Raw genomic sequence first — 19597 nt, 5'->3', positions numbered from 1 at the left:
CGGGAGCCGCAGCTACTGAAGCCCACACTCTAGAGCCAGTGCTCTACAAGAGAAACCACTGCAGTGAGAAGCCTGTGCACCACATCAGAGTAGCCCCCACTCGCCTCAACTAGAAAAAGCCCTCACAAAGTAGCAAAAGCCCATGGGAGGCAAAAAAAAAAAAAAGAAAGAAACAACTGTTAAAATAACAATCATACCTAAATTCTTTTTATTAGGGCCAAAGAAATTTATAGATAGGCTTTATAGATGGATCTGACTTTTCCCCTCCATTATTAATCAGCACTATAGAACGTGTAGTAATTTTTCCTTTGTGCCATATATATTCTTCCACTAGTAGTAATGAGAAAGAAATTCTCTTCCTAGGAATAAATGGAGTCAGTATAGGTTGATAAAAATGTACATTTAAAAAATAAGAGTCACTATAAATAAGGTGCTAACATTTTACTTTAAAGCCAAGTAGTTTGCCTTTTCTAAGAAGTTTACAAGCAAAAATTTCCTCCCCTAATAGGTGGCCTTTTAACTGTGGCCTATTAAGAGGGTTGGGGCCTCCCAGGTAGAACCTGTGGTAAAGAATCCACCTGCCAATGCAGGAGACATAAGAGACACGGCTTTGATCCCTGGGTTGGGAAGATCCCCTGGAGGAGGGCATGGCAACCTACTCCAGTATTCTTGCTTGGAGAATCCCCATGGACAGAGGAGCCTGGCGAGCCACGGTCCATGGGGCTGCAAAGAGTCAGACACGACTGAGCGAGCAACTAAGCACATTGAGAGGACTGGTTCATGTTCAAATAGGATGCACACAGTCCAGCCTAGCTAATATCCCTTTGTGATTGTTTTAAGATTTTCACCTGTTTTACCTCATTTGGGGTCACTTTTGCTTTTACAACTTGGTACGGTTTGCCTTCATAGCGTTGAGTCACTCTTCTAGACTCGAATGTGGATTTTGCTGAAGAGTAAAATTTGATATATGATTTAAGAAGAGCTGCTTACAAATTGCTGTATAATCACATCTTTTTAAATTCATGCAGAGAAATGTTAAGGTAATCTTGAATGTACTGGCATACAACGACTGTTTGGGATTCCAAGAATAAAATGCCTCTCTTATTTAGGAATGCTTAAACTCATGGTTATTTTATGTAAAATGCTAAAATAAGTTTGAGCTCTACACCAGATTAACAGTGACATCTTGACTGAATTCCATTATTTGTTTTTAAGATGAAAGCCAACAGTTCCTACTTTGAAGGGATTTTATTTTATGGTTATGTTTAAAAAACCATTAGCCTCATACTCGAACTAATTAAAATATAGGTCTAAAGGGGGGAAAAACCTCCTTTAAAAATAAATATAAGATATAAAATCTTAAGTTACAGATTTCAGAGTAGTTGCTTGGGAGGCATGTAATTTCCCTCCCTCCTGCCCTGAGACCTTATCAGAAGTGGGATTTAGAATCTCCTGTGAGCCCTTTCCTAGTAAAAGATTTTAGCTAAATAAACAAACGTAACTGGTAGGATACAGAGAACTAATGAAAGCTATATGATCGCCCATCTGGTAAAAAGTTGTCCCTGCAGAATTCAGGCAATCATAAAATCACAGAAAAAATGTATGTAATCAAGATATTCTTGCAGTGTGAGCAAAAACTCCCTGCCCTGTACTGTAAAACACTAGTCCTGACATGTTTCCATAGCCAGCACAGAACCAGGGTCTTGTACCTTCTTACAATTTCTTATCAGGTATCTGAGACATGTTCCTAAGCTTTTGGAAATGATAGATGTGAATTAATAGGCATTCATAGACATATGTAATCCTGTTTGATTTAAACGATTATATATTTGCTGACAAAATCTTATCATTGATAACTTTTGAATTAAATGGGCTTCAAGTATTCGGTGCATCAAATATGTCTGAGACTGGAAAGCACACACAATAAGTCACTTATTCTTTGGGAAGAATTTATAGGTTTATTTCTCTTTTTAAAACAGCCTTAGAATAATGGCTAAAACTATTTTTGTTTCTTGACTTATTCAAAACAGGGAAAAAACATGCAACTAGGTATTTATATAAGTGTAAAGCTTCAGAGCTGACAGCCAACTAGTTGATACATATTTGAAACCCATTTAAGATCATCCTTAATTGCAGTCAATAATCTTATAAGTAGATAACATCCAAAGTCAGCATAATGCCCACTTGAAGAAAGAACACTGGTTGTGTTTGGATAGTGTAACAGCAAGAATCCTGTAATATGTCTTTTAAAATACTTTAACTTTTGTTTATGCTTAATGTATGAATTGATCTATATCCGGATTTCTCAGTCTCAGCACTGTTAGCATTTTGGTTTGGTTTTGTGTTTTTAGTGGCCAATATTTTATTTTTTTTCCATTGTCTTTTGTTTTTTAATTAAACCTATTTTGTATTGGAGTATAGCCGATTAACAATGTTGTGATAGATTCAGGTGGACACTAAAGGGACTCAGCCATGCATTTACACGTGTCCCTTCTCCTCTAAATTCCCCTCCCATCCAGGATATGGCACTAATGGCACTTTGGATAGGATAACTTTTGATGTGGGAGATACTCTGTGCATTGCAGAATATTTAGCAACATCCTTGGCTTTTACCCACTAGATGCCAGAAGCACTCTTATGTCGTGACAATAAAAACTCTTTCCAGACAGCATCAGATATCCCCTGGTGGGGGTGGGGGGGGGGGAAATTACCCCTGGTTGGGAATCACTGGTCTCTATACCTGTGTATTTATATCTGTAAATCTATAGCTTTATCTCATCTCTATATGAGCATAGTTGTTTTACGCACCCCAACACAATATGATACAGTTTAGGAGCATTAAACTTTATACTTTAGCAATCAGAGTGGAAAACAATCAGAAAGTCATTTTTGGTGGGATTCATACTAACTCATAATTAGAGAGATTGAAACTAGAGAACACATGTTTTACCTTTGGTTGGGAGAGTTTGGTGACTGAACTAAAAAAAATACTGTAATTAGTTAAAATGTTTTCATTTAAAAATAGTGAAGAACATTTTGCTTAATGCATGTTTCCTTTTTTACATTTGAAATTTCATAGGGTTGTGCAAGAAGTAAGACCCAAGAGACTTACTGAAGGTATTTAGAATAAATATGTCCTGTCATTAGAGACCTTAAAGTTTGTTTTCAGTGGAAAGTTTCTGAGGTCCTGGGTCATTTGATTGCAGTATGAACTACAAAGTCTGGCAGGACAAGGAAAAGAACTCAGATTTTATTTTAGATGACTTTCCATTTCTATTTTAAGACTTGGCAGTGCTTTGGCAAACCCTCCCAGTGGTTCACCTGAATTTGAAGTGGACTGAATCATGTGCACAAAAATAAATGGTTTAGAAAAAAAATAATAAATGGCTTAGCTACACACTAAAGCTGCCAGTGGCAAGGACCCCTGAGTTGATTCTGAGGCCTGAGTAGTTGAATACTTCCTGTGTGCCAGGCCATGGGGCTGGGATGGCCAATGGGCCACATACAGCCTCTGCCCTCAAGGGAGACAGACTTGGAAATAGATTGTTTTAGCACAGTGTAGTGATGTCTTGTGGCGTAGCTGGTAAAGAATCCGCCTGCAATGCGGGAGACCTGGGTTTGATCTCTGGGTTGGGAAGATCCCCTGGAGAAGAAAGGCTACCCACTCCAGTCTTCAGGGCTAGAGAATTCCATGGACTGTATCGTCCATGGGGTTGCAAAGAGTGAGACACGACTGAGTGCTCTTCACACTTCCCTTTGGAGTGATGTACAGTTTGCTTTGGAGCTTGAAAGAGGAGAATCTAGCAGAGCCCGGGGGTGCAGAAGGTGCTACCAAGGAAGGCTTTCCAGGGCGTTGTTTTCTATTTTGTTTTCTCTTTCAGTTTTATTGAGATATAATTGACATATGGCATGGTATAAGTTTAAGGTGTGCAGCATAATAATTTGAAATGATTATCCCGGTATCAGGAACATCCATCATCTCATACAGATACAAAATTAAAGAAATAGAAAAAGTGTTTTTTCCCCTAGTGATGAACTCCTAGGATTTCTTCTTTTGACCATTGTCATATATTACATGGAGCAGGGTTAATTATATTTATCATGTTGGACATTACATCCCTAGTATGTATGTATCTTATACTGAAAGTTTGTACCTTTTGATCACCTCCTCTGACCCTCCCTCCCCCAGTAACCACAAATTTGACCTATTTTCCTATGAATTTGTTCATTTGTTTTTGAAGTATAATTGACCTATAGCACTATATTAGTTCCTGTTACACAACATAGTGAAGCGATAGTTCTATACATTTCAAAATGATCACTGAGAAGTATCACATGCAAAGACATTACGTAATTATTGACTGTATTCCTTACACTGTATATTTCATACCTGTGACTCATATACTTTGCAACTGGAGGTTGGTACCTTTCACTCTCCTGCCTCTATTATATTTCTGTTCTCCCACCACCACCTCCCCTCTGGCAGCTGTCTGTCTGTTCTCTGTGTCTGTGAGTCTGTTTCTCTTTTGTTATATTTGTTCTTTTTTTGTTTGTTTGTTTTATAGATTCACATATACATGAAATAATATGGTATTTGTCTTTCCCTTTTTGACTTACTGCACTTATCATAATACCCTCTAGGTCAATCCATGCTGTCACAAAAGGTAAGATTTCTTCCTTTTTATGGCTGAGTAGTATTCCGTTTATGTATGTACCATATCTCCTTTATCCATTCATCTATTGATGGACACTTAAGTTGCTCCCATGTCTTGGCTATTGTGAATAATGCTGCAGTGAACCTCAGGATGCATAGATCTTTTCAAATTAATGTTTTTGTTTTCTTCATGTAAATACCCAGGAGTGGAATTGCTGGATCTTCTGGTAGTTCTGTTTTTCGTTTTTTGAGGAATCTCCATGCTGTTTCCCATAGTGGCTGCACCAATTCACATTCCCACCAGCAGTGCACAAGGGTTCCCTCCCTTTTCTCTGCATTTCATGGAATTGTTTTCTGAGCATCCCTGAAGATAATACCTACTGTGTGCATCAGTGGGTCTATTTATTATAAATTCAAGTGAAGTAAAAGTCGCTCAGTCATGTCCAACTCTGCGACCTCATGGACTATACAGTCCATGGAATTCTCCAGGGCAGAATACTGGAGTGAGTGGCCTTTCCCTTCTCCAGGGGATCTTCCCAACCCAGGAATCGAACCCAGATCTCCTGCACTGCAGGCAGATTCTTTACCAACTAAGCTATCAGGGAAGCCCCATTATAAATGAACCCACACTAAAGTGCCCTTGAGAGATGAGAACAAAGTAGTTATTTCTTTCAGGGATGTTAGAATTTATCTTGAGACACAGCCCTTTCTAAACCCAAGTAACTGCTAGTAACAGAAATTTGCATGTGAATGTCAGATCTTTGGGGGACAGGCAGAGATCTTTCTGGTTTTTACAGTGACATCAAAGAAAGTAGCTGTTTTTTCCATTCACATTAATGGCTACTCTTCTCTCTCATTTCAGTCCTTTTCAAGAAACCAAAAGAGACCAAGCACATCTAATGTACAAGTTGCTATCATTATATAAAAGATGCCCACAGTTTGCCAAATACAAGGGAAAACACTGTAAGAAAAGACATTATTCTTACCTTCTGGAAGTTATACTCTGGACCTTATCTTCTGCTTAATGTTGGCTGCTACTTCTTTTCTTCTGTCTTTAGTCTTTCCTCTGCCTGCAAACATCTGTACAGCATGTCTGAGCTAAAGCTCTCCAAAGTGTAGTCTGTACTTGCTGGCTCCCATATGAACACTCTCTGTTCACTGCCAAGAATGCACACATTCCCGTTTCTTTGTCTGCCAGGCCCGCTGATGACAAGTAATTTTCTCTACCAGAGTGCTCTTATCTCATAGACAAACTCCTATACATCCTTCAGTACCCCATTTAAGTGGCCTCTGTTATTTGAAAACTTCTGCTGACTTTCCATGGGGAATGTTTTTCTTATCTCTAGTGTACAGAGTGGAGAAGGCAATGGCACCCCACTCCGGTACTCTTGCCTGGAAAATCCCATGGGCGGAGGAGCCTGGTAGGCTGCAGTCCATGGGGTCGCGAAGAGTCAGTCACGACTGAGCGACTTCACTTCCACTTTTCACTTTCATACATTGGAGAAGGAAATGGCAACCCACTCCAGTGTTCTTGCCTGGAGAATCCCAGGGACGAGGGAGCCGGGTGGGCTGCCGTCTATGGGGTCGCACAGAGTCGGACACGACTGAAGCGACTTAGCAGCAGCAGTAGCGGTGTATAGTGTGGTCATGTGGAGTCCTACCTGTCCTTAACACTGGAGCACTTCTAGGGTAGAAACTGAGTTTTATTCACATGTATTCCACCAAACGTGTACCACTGTGTCTTTTATATTATGTGTGTGTGCTCAGTAGCTCAGTCACATTTGATTCCTTGCAACCGCATGGACTGTAGCCCACCAGGCTCCTCTGTCCATGGGATTCTATAGGGAAGAATACTGGAGTGGGTTGCCATTTCCTTCTCCCGAGGAATCTTCCTGACCCAGGGATTGAATCTGTGTCTCCTGCATTGGCAGGCAGATTGTTTACCACTGAGCCACCTGGAAAGCCTCTTTTTTATTGTGGAAGTGAAAGTGTTAGTCGCTCAGTTGTGTCCGACTCTTTGCAACCCCATGGTCTGTACCCCACCAGGCTCCTCTGTCTATGGGATTTTCCAGGCAAGAATACTAGAGTGGGTTTCCATTCACTTCTCCAGGGGATCTTCCAACTCAGGGACTGCTTTTGGGTCTCCCACATTGCAGGCAGATCCTTTACCGTCTGAGCCACAAATAAATATTACATGAAATGTTTCAATGATGCATTTATTTTTCCCAGATTACCAAACACCACGTTCTTTACTCTCAACTTTCTTTTTTGTTTAGTCACGTACCCCTTCCATATAAAACACTTTGCTGGGGGCTTTGTCTTGCCTTACGTCTCCTTACATAGCCCAGTCCCATGAAGTTCTATCCTTTCCTTCTTAGAAATAAGAAAACAGAAACTTAGGGATGGAACATGAAGCAAGGTGCCTAATGATAACCCAACATGTAAGTGGTAAAGCCTGGATTTGAACTGGGATCTTTCTGGCTCATTCATCCACTCATGCATTCAACTATCAGTTAATTACGTTGAGCGACCATACTTACACTGGGGCCAGAGGAAACCACGTAGACCCAGATAAATTCCTTGTCACCACGGACTCTCTATTCTGGTGAGGCCAGAGACAGACAACTAAATACATTGAAGGGACTTCCCTGGTGGTCCAGGGGCTAAGACTCTGAGCTCCCAATGCAGAGGGCCCAGATCCCATCCCTAGTTGGGGAGCTGATTCCACATGCTGCAACTAAGACCCAGTGCGGCAGAATGAATAAGGATGGGGTGTGGGTGCCTTTATAGCCAAGCTGATCTGGGGAGGGACCTTAAGCAGAAACTGACATGAATTAATGGTGGAGGGGATAGTGGTCCAGGCAGGGAGAAGATCAGGGGCACTGGCCTGGATAAGGGAGCGAGGAACAGCCAGGGCAGTGCCTGGATCTGAGTGGCTCTCTTAGGAGGTATTTTGGAGGAGGAATCAGCAGCCAGGTCACATTGGGTATGTGTAGCCCATGGATAGGGATAAGGCTTTTACTCTATATATCAAAGGGAAGCTATTGGAGTTCTTTAGGTAGCAAAATTCTCTTGTGCAATCTTTTAAGCCTTCACAGTTTGTAAAACAGCCATGCTTGGTCTGTTTTGGTTTCTGCAAGACTCTGAAATGTCACCTTAGTCATGAGTACAGATAGAAAAAGTAGCTTTCTGTGCACAACCCATTTCGTTCTCAAAACCCCAGGATGAGGCAAATGCTGTTCTTATGCCCACAATAAGAATAAGCTAGGCTAACTAGCTTGTGCATAGTTACATGACTCTCAAGTAGTCAATAACCGCTGGAGTTTGAACTTGTCCCAAAAGTGAGTTAGTTAACTTACCTACCTTCCCATAACTAGCTCAGTGGGATTGGAGTGCAAAGCCAATTGGTCTGACTTGTAATGAAATGTACTTCATTCTTCCTGCTCTTGGCCCTGCCTGGTCTCAGCATCTGCAACTTGGTGCCAACCTTGCCACGTGAACTGGTTTCTCAGCTTCTATCCTGATACCAATCTTGTACACCTCCTACAGGCGATGTGCTCAGGGGAGAGGGGCTTTGCATCTCTCTCACTGAATCTTCCCTTCAACAAAACCCTTCCTGGACCTTCCTATTTAATGCATTTCAAAATATTGGGTTGGTCGAGAAGTTTGTTTGGGTTCTTCCATAACATCCATGGAAAACCCCAAATGAACTTCTTGGCCCATGCAATAAATACTTAGACTGGCCTTCAGGGCCCCCTCAGAGCCTGGCTGCTGACCATCTCTCCATAGTGACCTTGCCTTTTCTCAATACCTGCCCTTCGCCTACAGCCAGATGGATCTGTCTGTTCCTGGAAGGAAGCCTGTGCTTGCTAAGATCTGCAGCTTTGCTCATCCCATTCTCTCTGCCTGGGCCATGCCCCACCCCGACCTTCTTACTTCATTCAAGATATGTTTTTTGAAAAGGCCATTCTCTTTTGATTCCATCTTCTAAGCTTGCGGGCCATTTGTCAGTGTCACTCACCAACCACCTGGCCCTTGATAGATGTTTTTGTGCTATCACCTGAACTGAGTTGTCATCTCTTAAAACCAACAGTCACGTCTCCTACTTCAACTTCTTGACGTCTGCAGATAGAGCCCCAACCACATCCTTTTAATTAGCCTCTATGAGGTCCTCAGTGAAGTGTTGGTAAGGCTTTGAGGAGGAGGAAGTGAGATAAATTATAATTACACAAAAGGTGTGGTCACTTCACAGCAGATGCCTCACCATCGGCCCCTTTGGGTATGTATTTAAGGAAAATCGGGCCTCTTCCTGTTCCCTGAATATCGGTGATGCTCAGTAGCTGGACCAATCCCAAGGACTGCTCCATTTTTGCTAAAAGGAAAACTTGATTTGAGAAATTTAGTATCCTCTCCTCTACTTATATTTCTTTTTTTTATATTAAACAAGTGCAGTTGGGTTTGAGAGGGTGTTGGGTTTTTTTTTTCCATTATTTCTCTTGCTACTTCTAACTAGTCCAGATGGCTATGCCATTCACAGACTCAAACGTGTCCAGATCATGAAACTCCAAAGGCCTCCCTGTTTGCGTAGAGCCCATATGTTTAGGCATTGTTGTTCCTTGTGTGGGTCCACACAACGTGTTGCAAAATCTAACAGGGGAATTGCGTTTCCTACTTGGTCCAAGTCAGGATGTTTCTGTCCTTCCTCCCGGTCATGAGGGGAGGGGAGGGGGATCATGGTCACCTTTCAAGTGATTACTTTCTCCTCTAAGCAAGGAAGGTAAGAAGAGATGATAAATAATTGAACGAAGCCTTTATTACTCTAAACAGTACAGCTTGTGCTATGTCAGCATTTTGGCAAGATCAGCATCAGATGTATGGAAAGGGTTTTTTAAAAAAAAGAAATTTCCACCCATTAGCCTAAAATTAATCAGGCTCATCATTTTCAAATAGGAGTCTATTTCTGAGTTCCTGAGAAATTGGTTCAAAATATAGATTAAAAAAAAAATAATACTTTTTCTCTTTTTTTGTCCATATCACAAGGCATGCAGGACCAGGGATGGAAACAGTGTCCCCTACAAGTGGAAGCATGGAGGCTTAACCACTGGACCACAGGGAAGACCCAAAATACAGATTTTTTTTTTTAGGTCCCCACTTGAGATTCTGATACATTAAATCCTAGTTGGGTATCAGGTCATCTGCTTTTAATACCAGGCATCTGATTACTCGTTGGTACCTAGCACCAGACTGAGAAACTCTAACCTAGATTTGAAAGCCAAAATTTCAAAAACCAGGATATTTCAATGAGAAAAAAGGCCTTTGGCTTTCTCTTCTCTTCTTGCCTGCCAGCCAGAATCTCTGTTATTCATTGCAACTTGTTTTTAGCCACTGAAGGCATCATCCTTAACACTCCAACCCCACCCACCTGTAGTCCTCTTTATCCTTCCTAGAAAAGGGTTAGTGCATTTTCTAGAATAAAGCATTTTTCTTCCAAGCTAAGTATCTCTAGTGTTTAAAATATTCATTTTATTAGAGTATATAGGTGACAGAGGATGAGATGGCTGGATGGCATCATCGACTCAATGGACATGAGTTTGAGCAAACTCCAGGAGATGGTAAATGACAGGGAAGCCTGGTGTGCTGCAGTCTATGGGGTCGCAGAGTCAGACACGACTAAGCAAATGAACAATAACAGCAAATTCTTTTTCCACTTTTACCACTTTTTCCCCATAGGCTTGGTTTTTCAAGGGACCCTCTGGTAATGTTCTTACTCAGTTGCTTCAGTCATGTCCAATTCTTTGTAATGCCCAGAGGAGCCTGCCAGGCAAGAATACTAGAATGGGTTGCCATTTCCTCCTCTAGGGGAACTTGCTGACCCAGGGATCGAACCCCTGTCTCCTGTCTCCTGCACTGTAGGCATATTCTTTACCACTGAGCCCCTTGGGAAACCCAGTGGTGATGGATGCTTGGTTTCTCCTTCTTATTTGAATTTCATGTGCTGACTCTGTGCTCTGCTTGGCTTGGATAACAATGCCACATACCATCATTTCACATCTAGAAATGAATTTGCCTATTTGTTTGTTCAGTTGAGATTTATTGAACACCTACTATTTATCAAACACTCACCTTGGCACTGGGACATTAGTGTAAACTATAGATAACGCATTCTTATTCTAAGTCTACAATCTAGTGGAGAAGAAAGATAAGACCTAGGTTATGTTGTGATAAGACCTGATGCAAAGAACTGACTCATTGGAAAAGACCCTGATGCTGGGAAAGATTGAAGGCAGGAGGAGATGGGGACGACAGAGGATGAGATGGTTAGATGGCATCACTGACTCGATGGACATGAGTTTGAGCAAGCTCTGGGAGTTGGTGATGGACAGGGAAGCCTGGCGTGCTGCAGTCCATGGGGTCACAAAGAGTCGGACAAGACTGAGCAACTGACCTGAACTGACTGAGGTTACGTTGAAAAGTGTTATGGAAAAGGAAAGTAGGGGAAGGGTAGAGTTCTAGAGGTGGAGGAGGACTGCAAAGAAATGTTATATGGTGATCAGTGAGAAGGTGACATTTGAAAAAAGTCTTAAAAGGAGGGGAGTGAGCAAGCCATCAGGCTTCCCAGGTGCTGCGGTGGTAAAGAATATGCCTGCCAATGCAGGAGATGCAGGAGACTCAGGTTTGAACCCTGAGTCAGGAAGATTCCCCTACAGGAGGGCATGGCAACCCACTCTAGTATTCTTGTCTGGAGAATCCCACGGACAGAAGAACCTGAAAGGCTATCGTCCGTGGGATCGCAAAGAGTCAGACACAACTGGGCATGCACAAGGCTGCACATGAGCACACCAGGGACACTTGGAGCCACAACAGTCTGGGCAGGGGAAACAGCCAATGCCAAGACCCTGAGATGGGAATGTGTCAGGCGTCTTGCAGGAACAGCAAGGAGAGGCTGGCAGGGATAGGGTGGGATAAGCAAGCAGGAAGAACATTGACAAAGGGTGGAGAAGACATCGGGCCATTGTGCAGATTTGGGCTCCTTCCCTTGGGTGAATGGGCAGCCACTGCAAAGTTTTGAGCAGAGGAGGGAGGTGATCTGACTTGGATTTTCCAAGGATCTCTGGCTCGGTGCTGAGAATAGACTGTGTAGTAGGGGCTTGGCAGAACTAGCGGACCTGCCAGGAGGCTGCAACAGGGATCCGGGAGGGCATGGATGCTGGGGCCTGCCTGAATCCTGCAGCGGCGGTGGCAAGCAGTCGCTTTTGGATATAATTAGAAAGATGAGCCAACAGAATCTGTTGGTGATTTGATGGGGGAAGGGAGAGAGAAAGACTGGATTCAAGGATGATTTTTGGCCTGAGTCACCGGAACTGAGTCACTTCCCTTTCAAAGGAGATGAGGAAAGGCTGAGGGTGATGTGGTTGGGGGAGAAGATGAGGAATTCAGTTTTGCTCTCATGACGGAGATGCCTATTGATATCCAAGAGGAACTGCTGTGGGTGACTGTAGATATGAGTCTGGTACTCTGCAGGTAATTGTCTAGAAGTTTTTAGCATATGCACAGGCAAATAATATTTTTGGAAGTGTATTTCCTTAAAAAAGTCTTGCTTTGTACTTGAACCTGTTTATGTGTGCTTATGTATGTGTATGCGTGCCAAGTTGCTTCAGTTGGGTCTGACTCTTTGCGATCCTATGGACTATAGCCCACCTGGCTTCACTGTCCATGGGATTCTCCAGGTAAGAATACTAGAGTGGTTTGTCACACCCTCCTCCAGGGCATCTCCCCTACCCAAGGATGGAACTCATGTCTTCTTATGTCTCCTGCAATGGCAGGCAGAATCATTACCTCTAACTCAACCTAGGAAGCGCATGTCTGTGTATGTGATTATATATGTGTGTGTACATAATTCTCTCTGGTTATAATTGTAAAATTAGCGGAATTGTGTTTGTATGCAATTAATATGCTACCACTGTGTTACCACATGTGTTGGCAGTTGGGGAGGGGCTTCCCATGTGGCTCAGTGGTAAAGAATCTGCCTGCCAATGCAGGAGATGTGGGTTCAATCCCTGGGTCTGGAAGATACCCTAGAGTAGGAAATGGCAACCCACTCCAGTATTCTTGCCTGGAAAATTCCATGGACAGAGGAGCCTGGTGGACTGTAGTCCATCGGGTTCCATGACTGAGCGACTCCACACACGCACACATGTGTGCTCTTACACTTAGTATACCTCATAGTCCATTATTTGCAGTTTTTTTGTGTCCAGCCTATTGTTGACCCCCTAATCTTTGGTACAGACTGACTTTTTTGACAAAGGCACTCTTTGTTTCCTGGAGTGAAGCTCCAGATTTACCTCTGATCACCATCAGTATTATCGTTCACCATATTGGGCTTTCTAAAGACAGATTACCACTGCTGAAAATGGTTAAATCTTGATGATCCCTGGCAAGCTCTTTTCCACGGGGTAGTTACCAGAGCCTTCGAGATTGTGTAAACTTAACGGTGCAGCCTTCTCCATCACGTGACCGAGCTTGGCACACTTGGTCCATGATGGCACAGTTCCTTTGTGTAAGCAACTTGACAGATGTCCTTACTGAGGCATCAAATTGGATGGTGTCTGCTAACAAATCTAATGGGAAAAAAGAAAAGAGAATTCAAAGGATTATCTTTTTTTTTTTAGGATTAAATTTGTGCCATTTAGCTGTTTGATACCCTGTAGTTAATGCTGCTTTATTAGAAGCCTATACAATTCTTCACATGGGTGTCAAAATAATTTCAGTGAGAATGATGTTGTGTGGACTCATCAGGCTGAAGTCTTCGTCTTGTGACTACAGATGGGTTATTGTCTGCTGTTCCACTGTCTTCCAAGCCTTTTGCTGGATGAGCGAGACTTAACAATCTCCATTAATTTGCTTTGGCACTTCACATGGTTAGTCAGGCCATGAACATGATGGTCTTTAATAATTTTTTTTTAAATATTGCAATGCTCCTTTTCAGTTGATGTCCTTCATAAATTGTATTTGCTGAAGCTATAATTACTCATCAAGCAGCAAAAGCAAATCTACCTCCAAGTACAATGAGGATGTTCTTTTGTGAAATTATTAAGGTAGAGAAGTTCAACATGCAGAGTAATTTAGTTCTGCTTTATAATTATATCTTTGGGGATCCCATCTATTAAAGCCTATCAAATTGGAAAGGACTGATCATCACCAGCACACCTCATAAAGGCCCCTGTCTCACAGTGACCATTTCCCCACATAGATGAGGTCTTTAAAACAGTTGAATTAGCCTGTTTCTTTCATAACAATTTTGAAAGCTCTTTAGAGTAGTTAATTCTGTTTCACCTACAGGTTCATTTAATCTATTTGACATATTTTGTTTTGACTCTTGAAATCACATAGAAGAACTTTGTTATCATTGAGTAGAGGATCTTGGAAGGAACATTAGTGAAGAGTTACCACTGAGAAAGTTTGGAAATTGACCAAATTAAGGTGACTTGTTGTTGCTGTTCTTGTTTAGTTGCTAAGTTGTGTCCAACTTTGTGACCCCAAGGACTGCAGCACGCCAGGCTCCTCGGTCCTCCACTGTCTCCTGGAGCTTGCTCAAATTCATATCCATTGAGTCAGTGTTGCCTAACCATCTTGACTTAGAATGTCTAATTCAAAAACTTATATTTAGTTGATTAGTAAAATACCTAAACTTTACCATGGTGCAAAGTTAGGATATTAGTTATTATAAGACGGATTCAGGGAAAATAAGACAGTATTGTCAATAAAGGATTTGGAACAAGGTGTCCCAGAGTGTGTTCCCACAGGGTGTTGTGGGGGGAAAATGAAGTGTTCCACAGCCAGTTTATGTGGGGCTGGGTTTACTAGCTCTCAATTAAAGAAAAATGTCAGTTCCATCCAAATAGGAACCTTGTCATCTTTTTCATCATTTTGTCTCATGTCTTGCACATTGTAAACACATAAATATTTGCTGAAGAGTGAACTGCAGGACGTCTCACAATCTTTAATGTTACAGGGAGCCCTGTGACTCATCCAAGAGAGGGCAGTGATCCACAGCCTTTCCCAAATTCATTGGTTTTTGTAATACTTTTCCTGAAGTGCATTTTACTAGACTTAGTAAATGAGTTACCCTCTGGGAAACTTAAGCTTTGAGTAAGATCATTAAAAAAGAAGTTCTGAAATTGATCACTAAGAGAAATATTCAAGTTTTTGCTGCAATTGGAATGTAATTGATACAGATTATGAGGCAGGAGGGGCTTCCCCGATGGCTCAGTTGTAAAGAATCTGCCTGCCAATGCAGGAGATGCAAGAGACACAAGTTTGATCCCTGGGTTGGGAAGATCCCCTGGAGAAGGAAATGGCAACCCACTCCAGTATTCTTGCCTGGGAATTCTCACGAACAGAGGAGCCTATAGTCCATGGGGTTGCAGAGAGTCAGACACAACTGAGCAGAGGCATGAGGCAGGAGGGATGTCAGACTTTACTGCTTGAATCTGTGTTTGGGGCAAGTTTCCTGACTCCCTAGAAGCCTCAGTGTACTCATCTGTAAAGTAGGGGTAGTAATTTTATTTCTCTGTTTGTTGGGAAAATAAATTACATTTGGCCCCACTCTGGAAAGTTAAATGAAATATTAATTATGTATGTAGAGGACTTCCCTGGGTAAACCTTTATTATCATTATCATCATAAAAAACCCATAAGGGGTAAAATTGTTCTACTTCGGATGGGTGATTATGATACACTGAAATTAAAATATGATCACCCTCCCTTCCACAAATATCGGAGGGCTTATAATATGCCAGGCATTGTTGTTAGTTCAGGCAGACAGAGGTGAGCACAGTCAAGGCCCCTTCCCTCGTGGACCTAGAGTTTTTGTAATACAATGTGTTTACAGATGTCACTGTCTCTTAGAATGTAAATCTAATTGTACACAATTCAGTTAAAGTTAATTGTTCTGGGGTCATTATATTAGAGATCTGCCCCAAATGATCACTTTTCCCTCTCAGAATCAAATTGGTTCTTACACAAAAGAAGCACAACAAAATCCAGAGGTCATGTTTTAAAAGAAAATAAAATTAAGCTAGCATTACTTGATAAGGTAAAGCCAGTGACCATGGGATCCCGTTCTTTCTTGTCAGGTCCATCAGTGCACGAGGGTAGCCAGATTTAGCAGATAAACACATACAACCTGCAGTTAAATTCGAGTCCCCCATAAATAAATGCTTTTTTAGTATAAGTATGCCCCCAATACTGCATGGGACATAATTATACTAAAATAAAGTGGATTTTTTTTTTCATTTTTATTTTATATTGGAGTTTAGTCACGTCCTACTTTTTTGTGACCCTATGGACTGTAGCCCACCAGGCCTCTTTGTCCATAGCATTTCCCAGGCAAGAACTCTGGAGTGGATTGCTATTTCCTTCTCTGGGGATCTTTCCCACCCAGGGATCGAACTCACAACTCTTGCATTGACAGGTAGATTCTTTACCACTGAGCCACCAGGGAAGCCCAAATTGGAGTATGGCTGACAACAATGTTGTGGTAGTTTCAGGTGAACAGCAGAGACTGAGCCATACATATGCATGGATCCACTCTCTCCCAAGTCCCCCTTCCATCCAGGCTGCCCCGTAACATCGGGCAGAGTTCCCTGTGCTCTACAGTAGGTCTTTGTTGGTTATCCATTTTAAATACAGTGGTATATTTGAAAGGGAAATTTAGCTGGGCATCCTGGTTTGTTTTTTTTTTCTTCTCCTTCTGAGTACCCTCCAGTTCCAAACCAGAGGAGATATTTTTACCCCAAACAGAATAGAAACCTTCACTTCCATTTGAAATGATTTATAACTCTTCCCGCCTGATCACCAAGTGTTTCCAAATTAAAAGCCATTCATTAAGGCCTTATATAGATACAAAAGATATGCAAGGAGTGCTTTGTAATGCCAGCTCAGTACTTCAGGTGAGAGCTTTTCAAATTATGTGGACCACTGAAGCCACCTGCTTGAGTAACCATGGTGGGGCCGGCCCGTGGCTCATCAACGCACCACCGTGCCCGAGTTGTTACTGATTTTTCTCATTTCTCCAGGGCAAATACTAATTAATGGATACAATTCACAGCTGATTAGCTGTAGTTTCTTCAGTAATTACATTCGCATACTAACTGTTCAGAAGAGGATTTCTAACCCAGTTCTTATTTCACTCTAAGCTTAATTTGTTTTTTGAATTGTTTAAGCCCTTCGTTTAATAGCCATTTTATTTTTCTTTGTTGTTTTAGGTGCTATTAGATAATAAGTGAGTTTAATCTTAAAAAAAAAAAAACTCTCTGATAATGAGCTGTTTGCTTTAAATGGATTTCTAATTCCCCAACAAAACCTACATTTAAATAACAGTAAGGCTGTGATACAGGCTGTTGTCAGTAGGTTGGGAGCCAGGGTTGGTACACGGAATATACATCGTGATCCAAGCTCTCATAAAAACCCTAAAAAGAACATTTGAAATGGAGGCCTGAGATCTTAATTCTAAAATCCTTCATTCAACAGAAATTCCTGTCCCTTCTCTTGCGTGTACTTAACATTGTGGAAAAATGGGCGGGTGGCGGGGGCGGAGCGCGGAGCGTAGAATATATGTGTATGTGCATGTACCCGCTCGTGTGTGTTTTTTTTTTTTAATTTTAAAATTATTTTTGAAACACTTTATTGAGGTATCATAGACATACAAAAAAAACCTGTACATATTTAATGTATGCAACTTGATGAGTTCGGAGATAAGTAGACAGCTGTGAACCCATCACCACGTGTTTTCGATATCACATGCCTTCAGAAAAGCTAGATAAAGGGCTTTCTTAAGCGCTAACAAGTACATCTTTCAGAAATCCTCATAAAGATACTTATCCAAATGAATCTGAGGGCTCCTTGTGTGAGGATGTATTTAGGTGTCGGTTTACGGGGTGGGATTTTGCTTCTGTAGACCGTAACAGCGTTCTGGAACCATTAGAGCCTTCTTTATAAATCCTGCTTAGTTCTTGGATCCCTGACATGATAAAGTAGAGCGTGTCAATCCCGCTTCTGTGCACGAATCCTACAGGTTCAGAGTTGGAGGATGAGAGCCCCTCAGAAATAAGTGTTTGGGGGTGTATTGAGAGGAGGATTTGTGGGTTTATTGTGGGTCTTTCATATCTGTATGTCTGTATTTATATTTATTCTCTGTCTTTATCAATCTTTGTATTTGTATCTATCTGTCTACCTTGGGAAAATTGCACCTTTTACTTTAAATAATTACTAGCTGTATTTATAATAGAGAATGGATATACATTTCACCCTTTGGAGACCAAACCTATGTGTTATTTGATGCATGAAAGGGAGGAAATAATACACTTTATAAAAAGAAGGGCGTTCTTTAACCATTTAAAAATCTTGAAAATAATATAGCTCCAGATAATTTTGTTCCCAGAGCCTCTCTGCATTGCCAGACTGATAACAGAAATGTTTAAAGCAACAAAAATGTGTCTTCTTAGACCATCTGAACCTGAAAATGCATTTCTGCCAAAATCCAAGTTTTACATTTTGATAACAGGTCTCTGGAAGGAAAGAGCTTATGTCTGAAATGCTGATACAGTCTTATTTGTGATGGTCTGAATGGGCTATTGTGTTAGGGAATTAAATAAAAATTGCTGTGTTCATGGGATCCTGCTTATTTTTTAAACCTCTTTGCACTTAATGTTATACTGAGAGATTAAATACCACTATTTTCAACAGCTCCGATGGATATAGATATCGTTTTAAACTCTATTTGAAGGTTTAAAAGATATTCTTTAGTCTTATTATTTATTTATATTCATGCCACACCCTATTCAGGGGAAAATAGAATTTGAGTCCTGGGAACTGAATTCTATTCAGTTTAATTCACATTTTAATCTACCCACAGTTGTGACATTTGTTCTTGAAAAGTAAGCTATGAAGTCCCAACATGCTTTAAAAATGTGTCAAGGTGATTTTCTTGGAAACTCTTTTCCTGCTAACCTCTGACAAATGCCAGTTCGATAAACAACACCCACTAGTGACCAGCTGGCCAAGTGTTTATAGTTGTCTCCTTTCGCTGTTAGTCTTGATGAGAAACAACACTATTTTCTAGAATTATCGCGTAAGCTCAACTCGATGCTCTATTTTCTGAGGGAGTCAGCCGACAGAATGTAGCATATAGTGCTCTGAAACCTGTCACACTTCACATTTGGTCTGAGTCAGACCACCCTTTTATCTCATCGCCCCAATGTTCTTTCCAGATCCCATCTGAGCACTAAGTAAATCCCCAGCATTCTTTATGACACTGCATATTAACATAAAACAATGTGTTTTCTTTCAGTTTGGAAATAACAATAACTACATGAATATGGCTGAGGCAAACAACGCTTTCTTTGCAGCCAGCGAGGTAGGTGTCTGTCTTAATGTGTCTGTTCATGTTTTGTGTGTTATTTAGATCATTTAAAAGGCTTGAAGGGAAAAGCCAAGTATTGAATTTATCTCACTCTCGCTCTTACATGGCACAAGGTAACAACTTTGGAGGAGAAATGAGAAAAACCTATTGGAAGAGAAAATAACCTGACAAGTCTTTATCACTCGTCTGTAGGCTGTTACAAGTGTTAGTAATTCACACACACACACACACACACCTCTTGATGAAAAAAATATATAGGTACAAACAGAAGTAAACATATAAGAAAAGAGAGACTATCCAACCTATACTGGTGTTTAAGCAGATAGGGGTTATTTTGGAAGCTAGGATGGAAGGCATTTCTAATAGAAAATATTTAAGCTTCACACAGCTCTGGGAATAATTTCATTGAGTTGCCATGGTTTGGGAATGATGTGGCAGAATGGTATCATGATTTCTTGGGTCTTCAGTGGGTTGATGTAAAACGAGTGTTTTTTTGTTAGATTCCCACAGTTGAGTACAGTG

At 41.2% G+C, this 19597-nt stretch overlaps 1 protein-coding gene across 2 annotated transcripts in view; it reads left to right on the top strand.

The window, feature by feature from the left end:
• TOX3 (TOX high mobility group box family member 3) overlaps window positions 1-19597 on the top strand; it is a 121824-nt gene that overhangs the window by 69282 nt on the left and 32945 nt on the right. For both annotated transcript variants that reach the window (XM_005218800.5, XM_002694777.7), the window contains exon 2: window positions 19004-19069. In XM_005218800.5, coding sequence (XP_005218857.1) covers window positions 19004-19069 — 66 coding nt within the window. The remainder of the gene's footprint in view (window positions 1-19003; window positions 19070-19597) is intronic.

The sequence above is a fragment of the Bos taurus genome, chromosome 18 (genome assembly GCF_002263795.3).
Source record: "Bos taurus isolate L1 Dominette 01449 registration number 42190680 breed Hereford chromosome 18, ARS-UCD2.0, whole genome shotgun sequence".
Classification (NCBI taxonomy): Eukaryota; Metazoa; Chordata; class Mammalia; order Artiodactyla; family Bovidae; genus Bos; species Bos taurus.
This window is presented reverse-complemented; position numbering and strand designations above follow the sequence as displayed.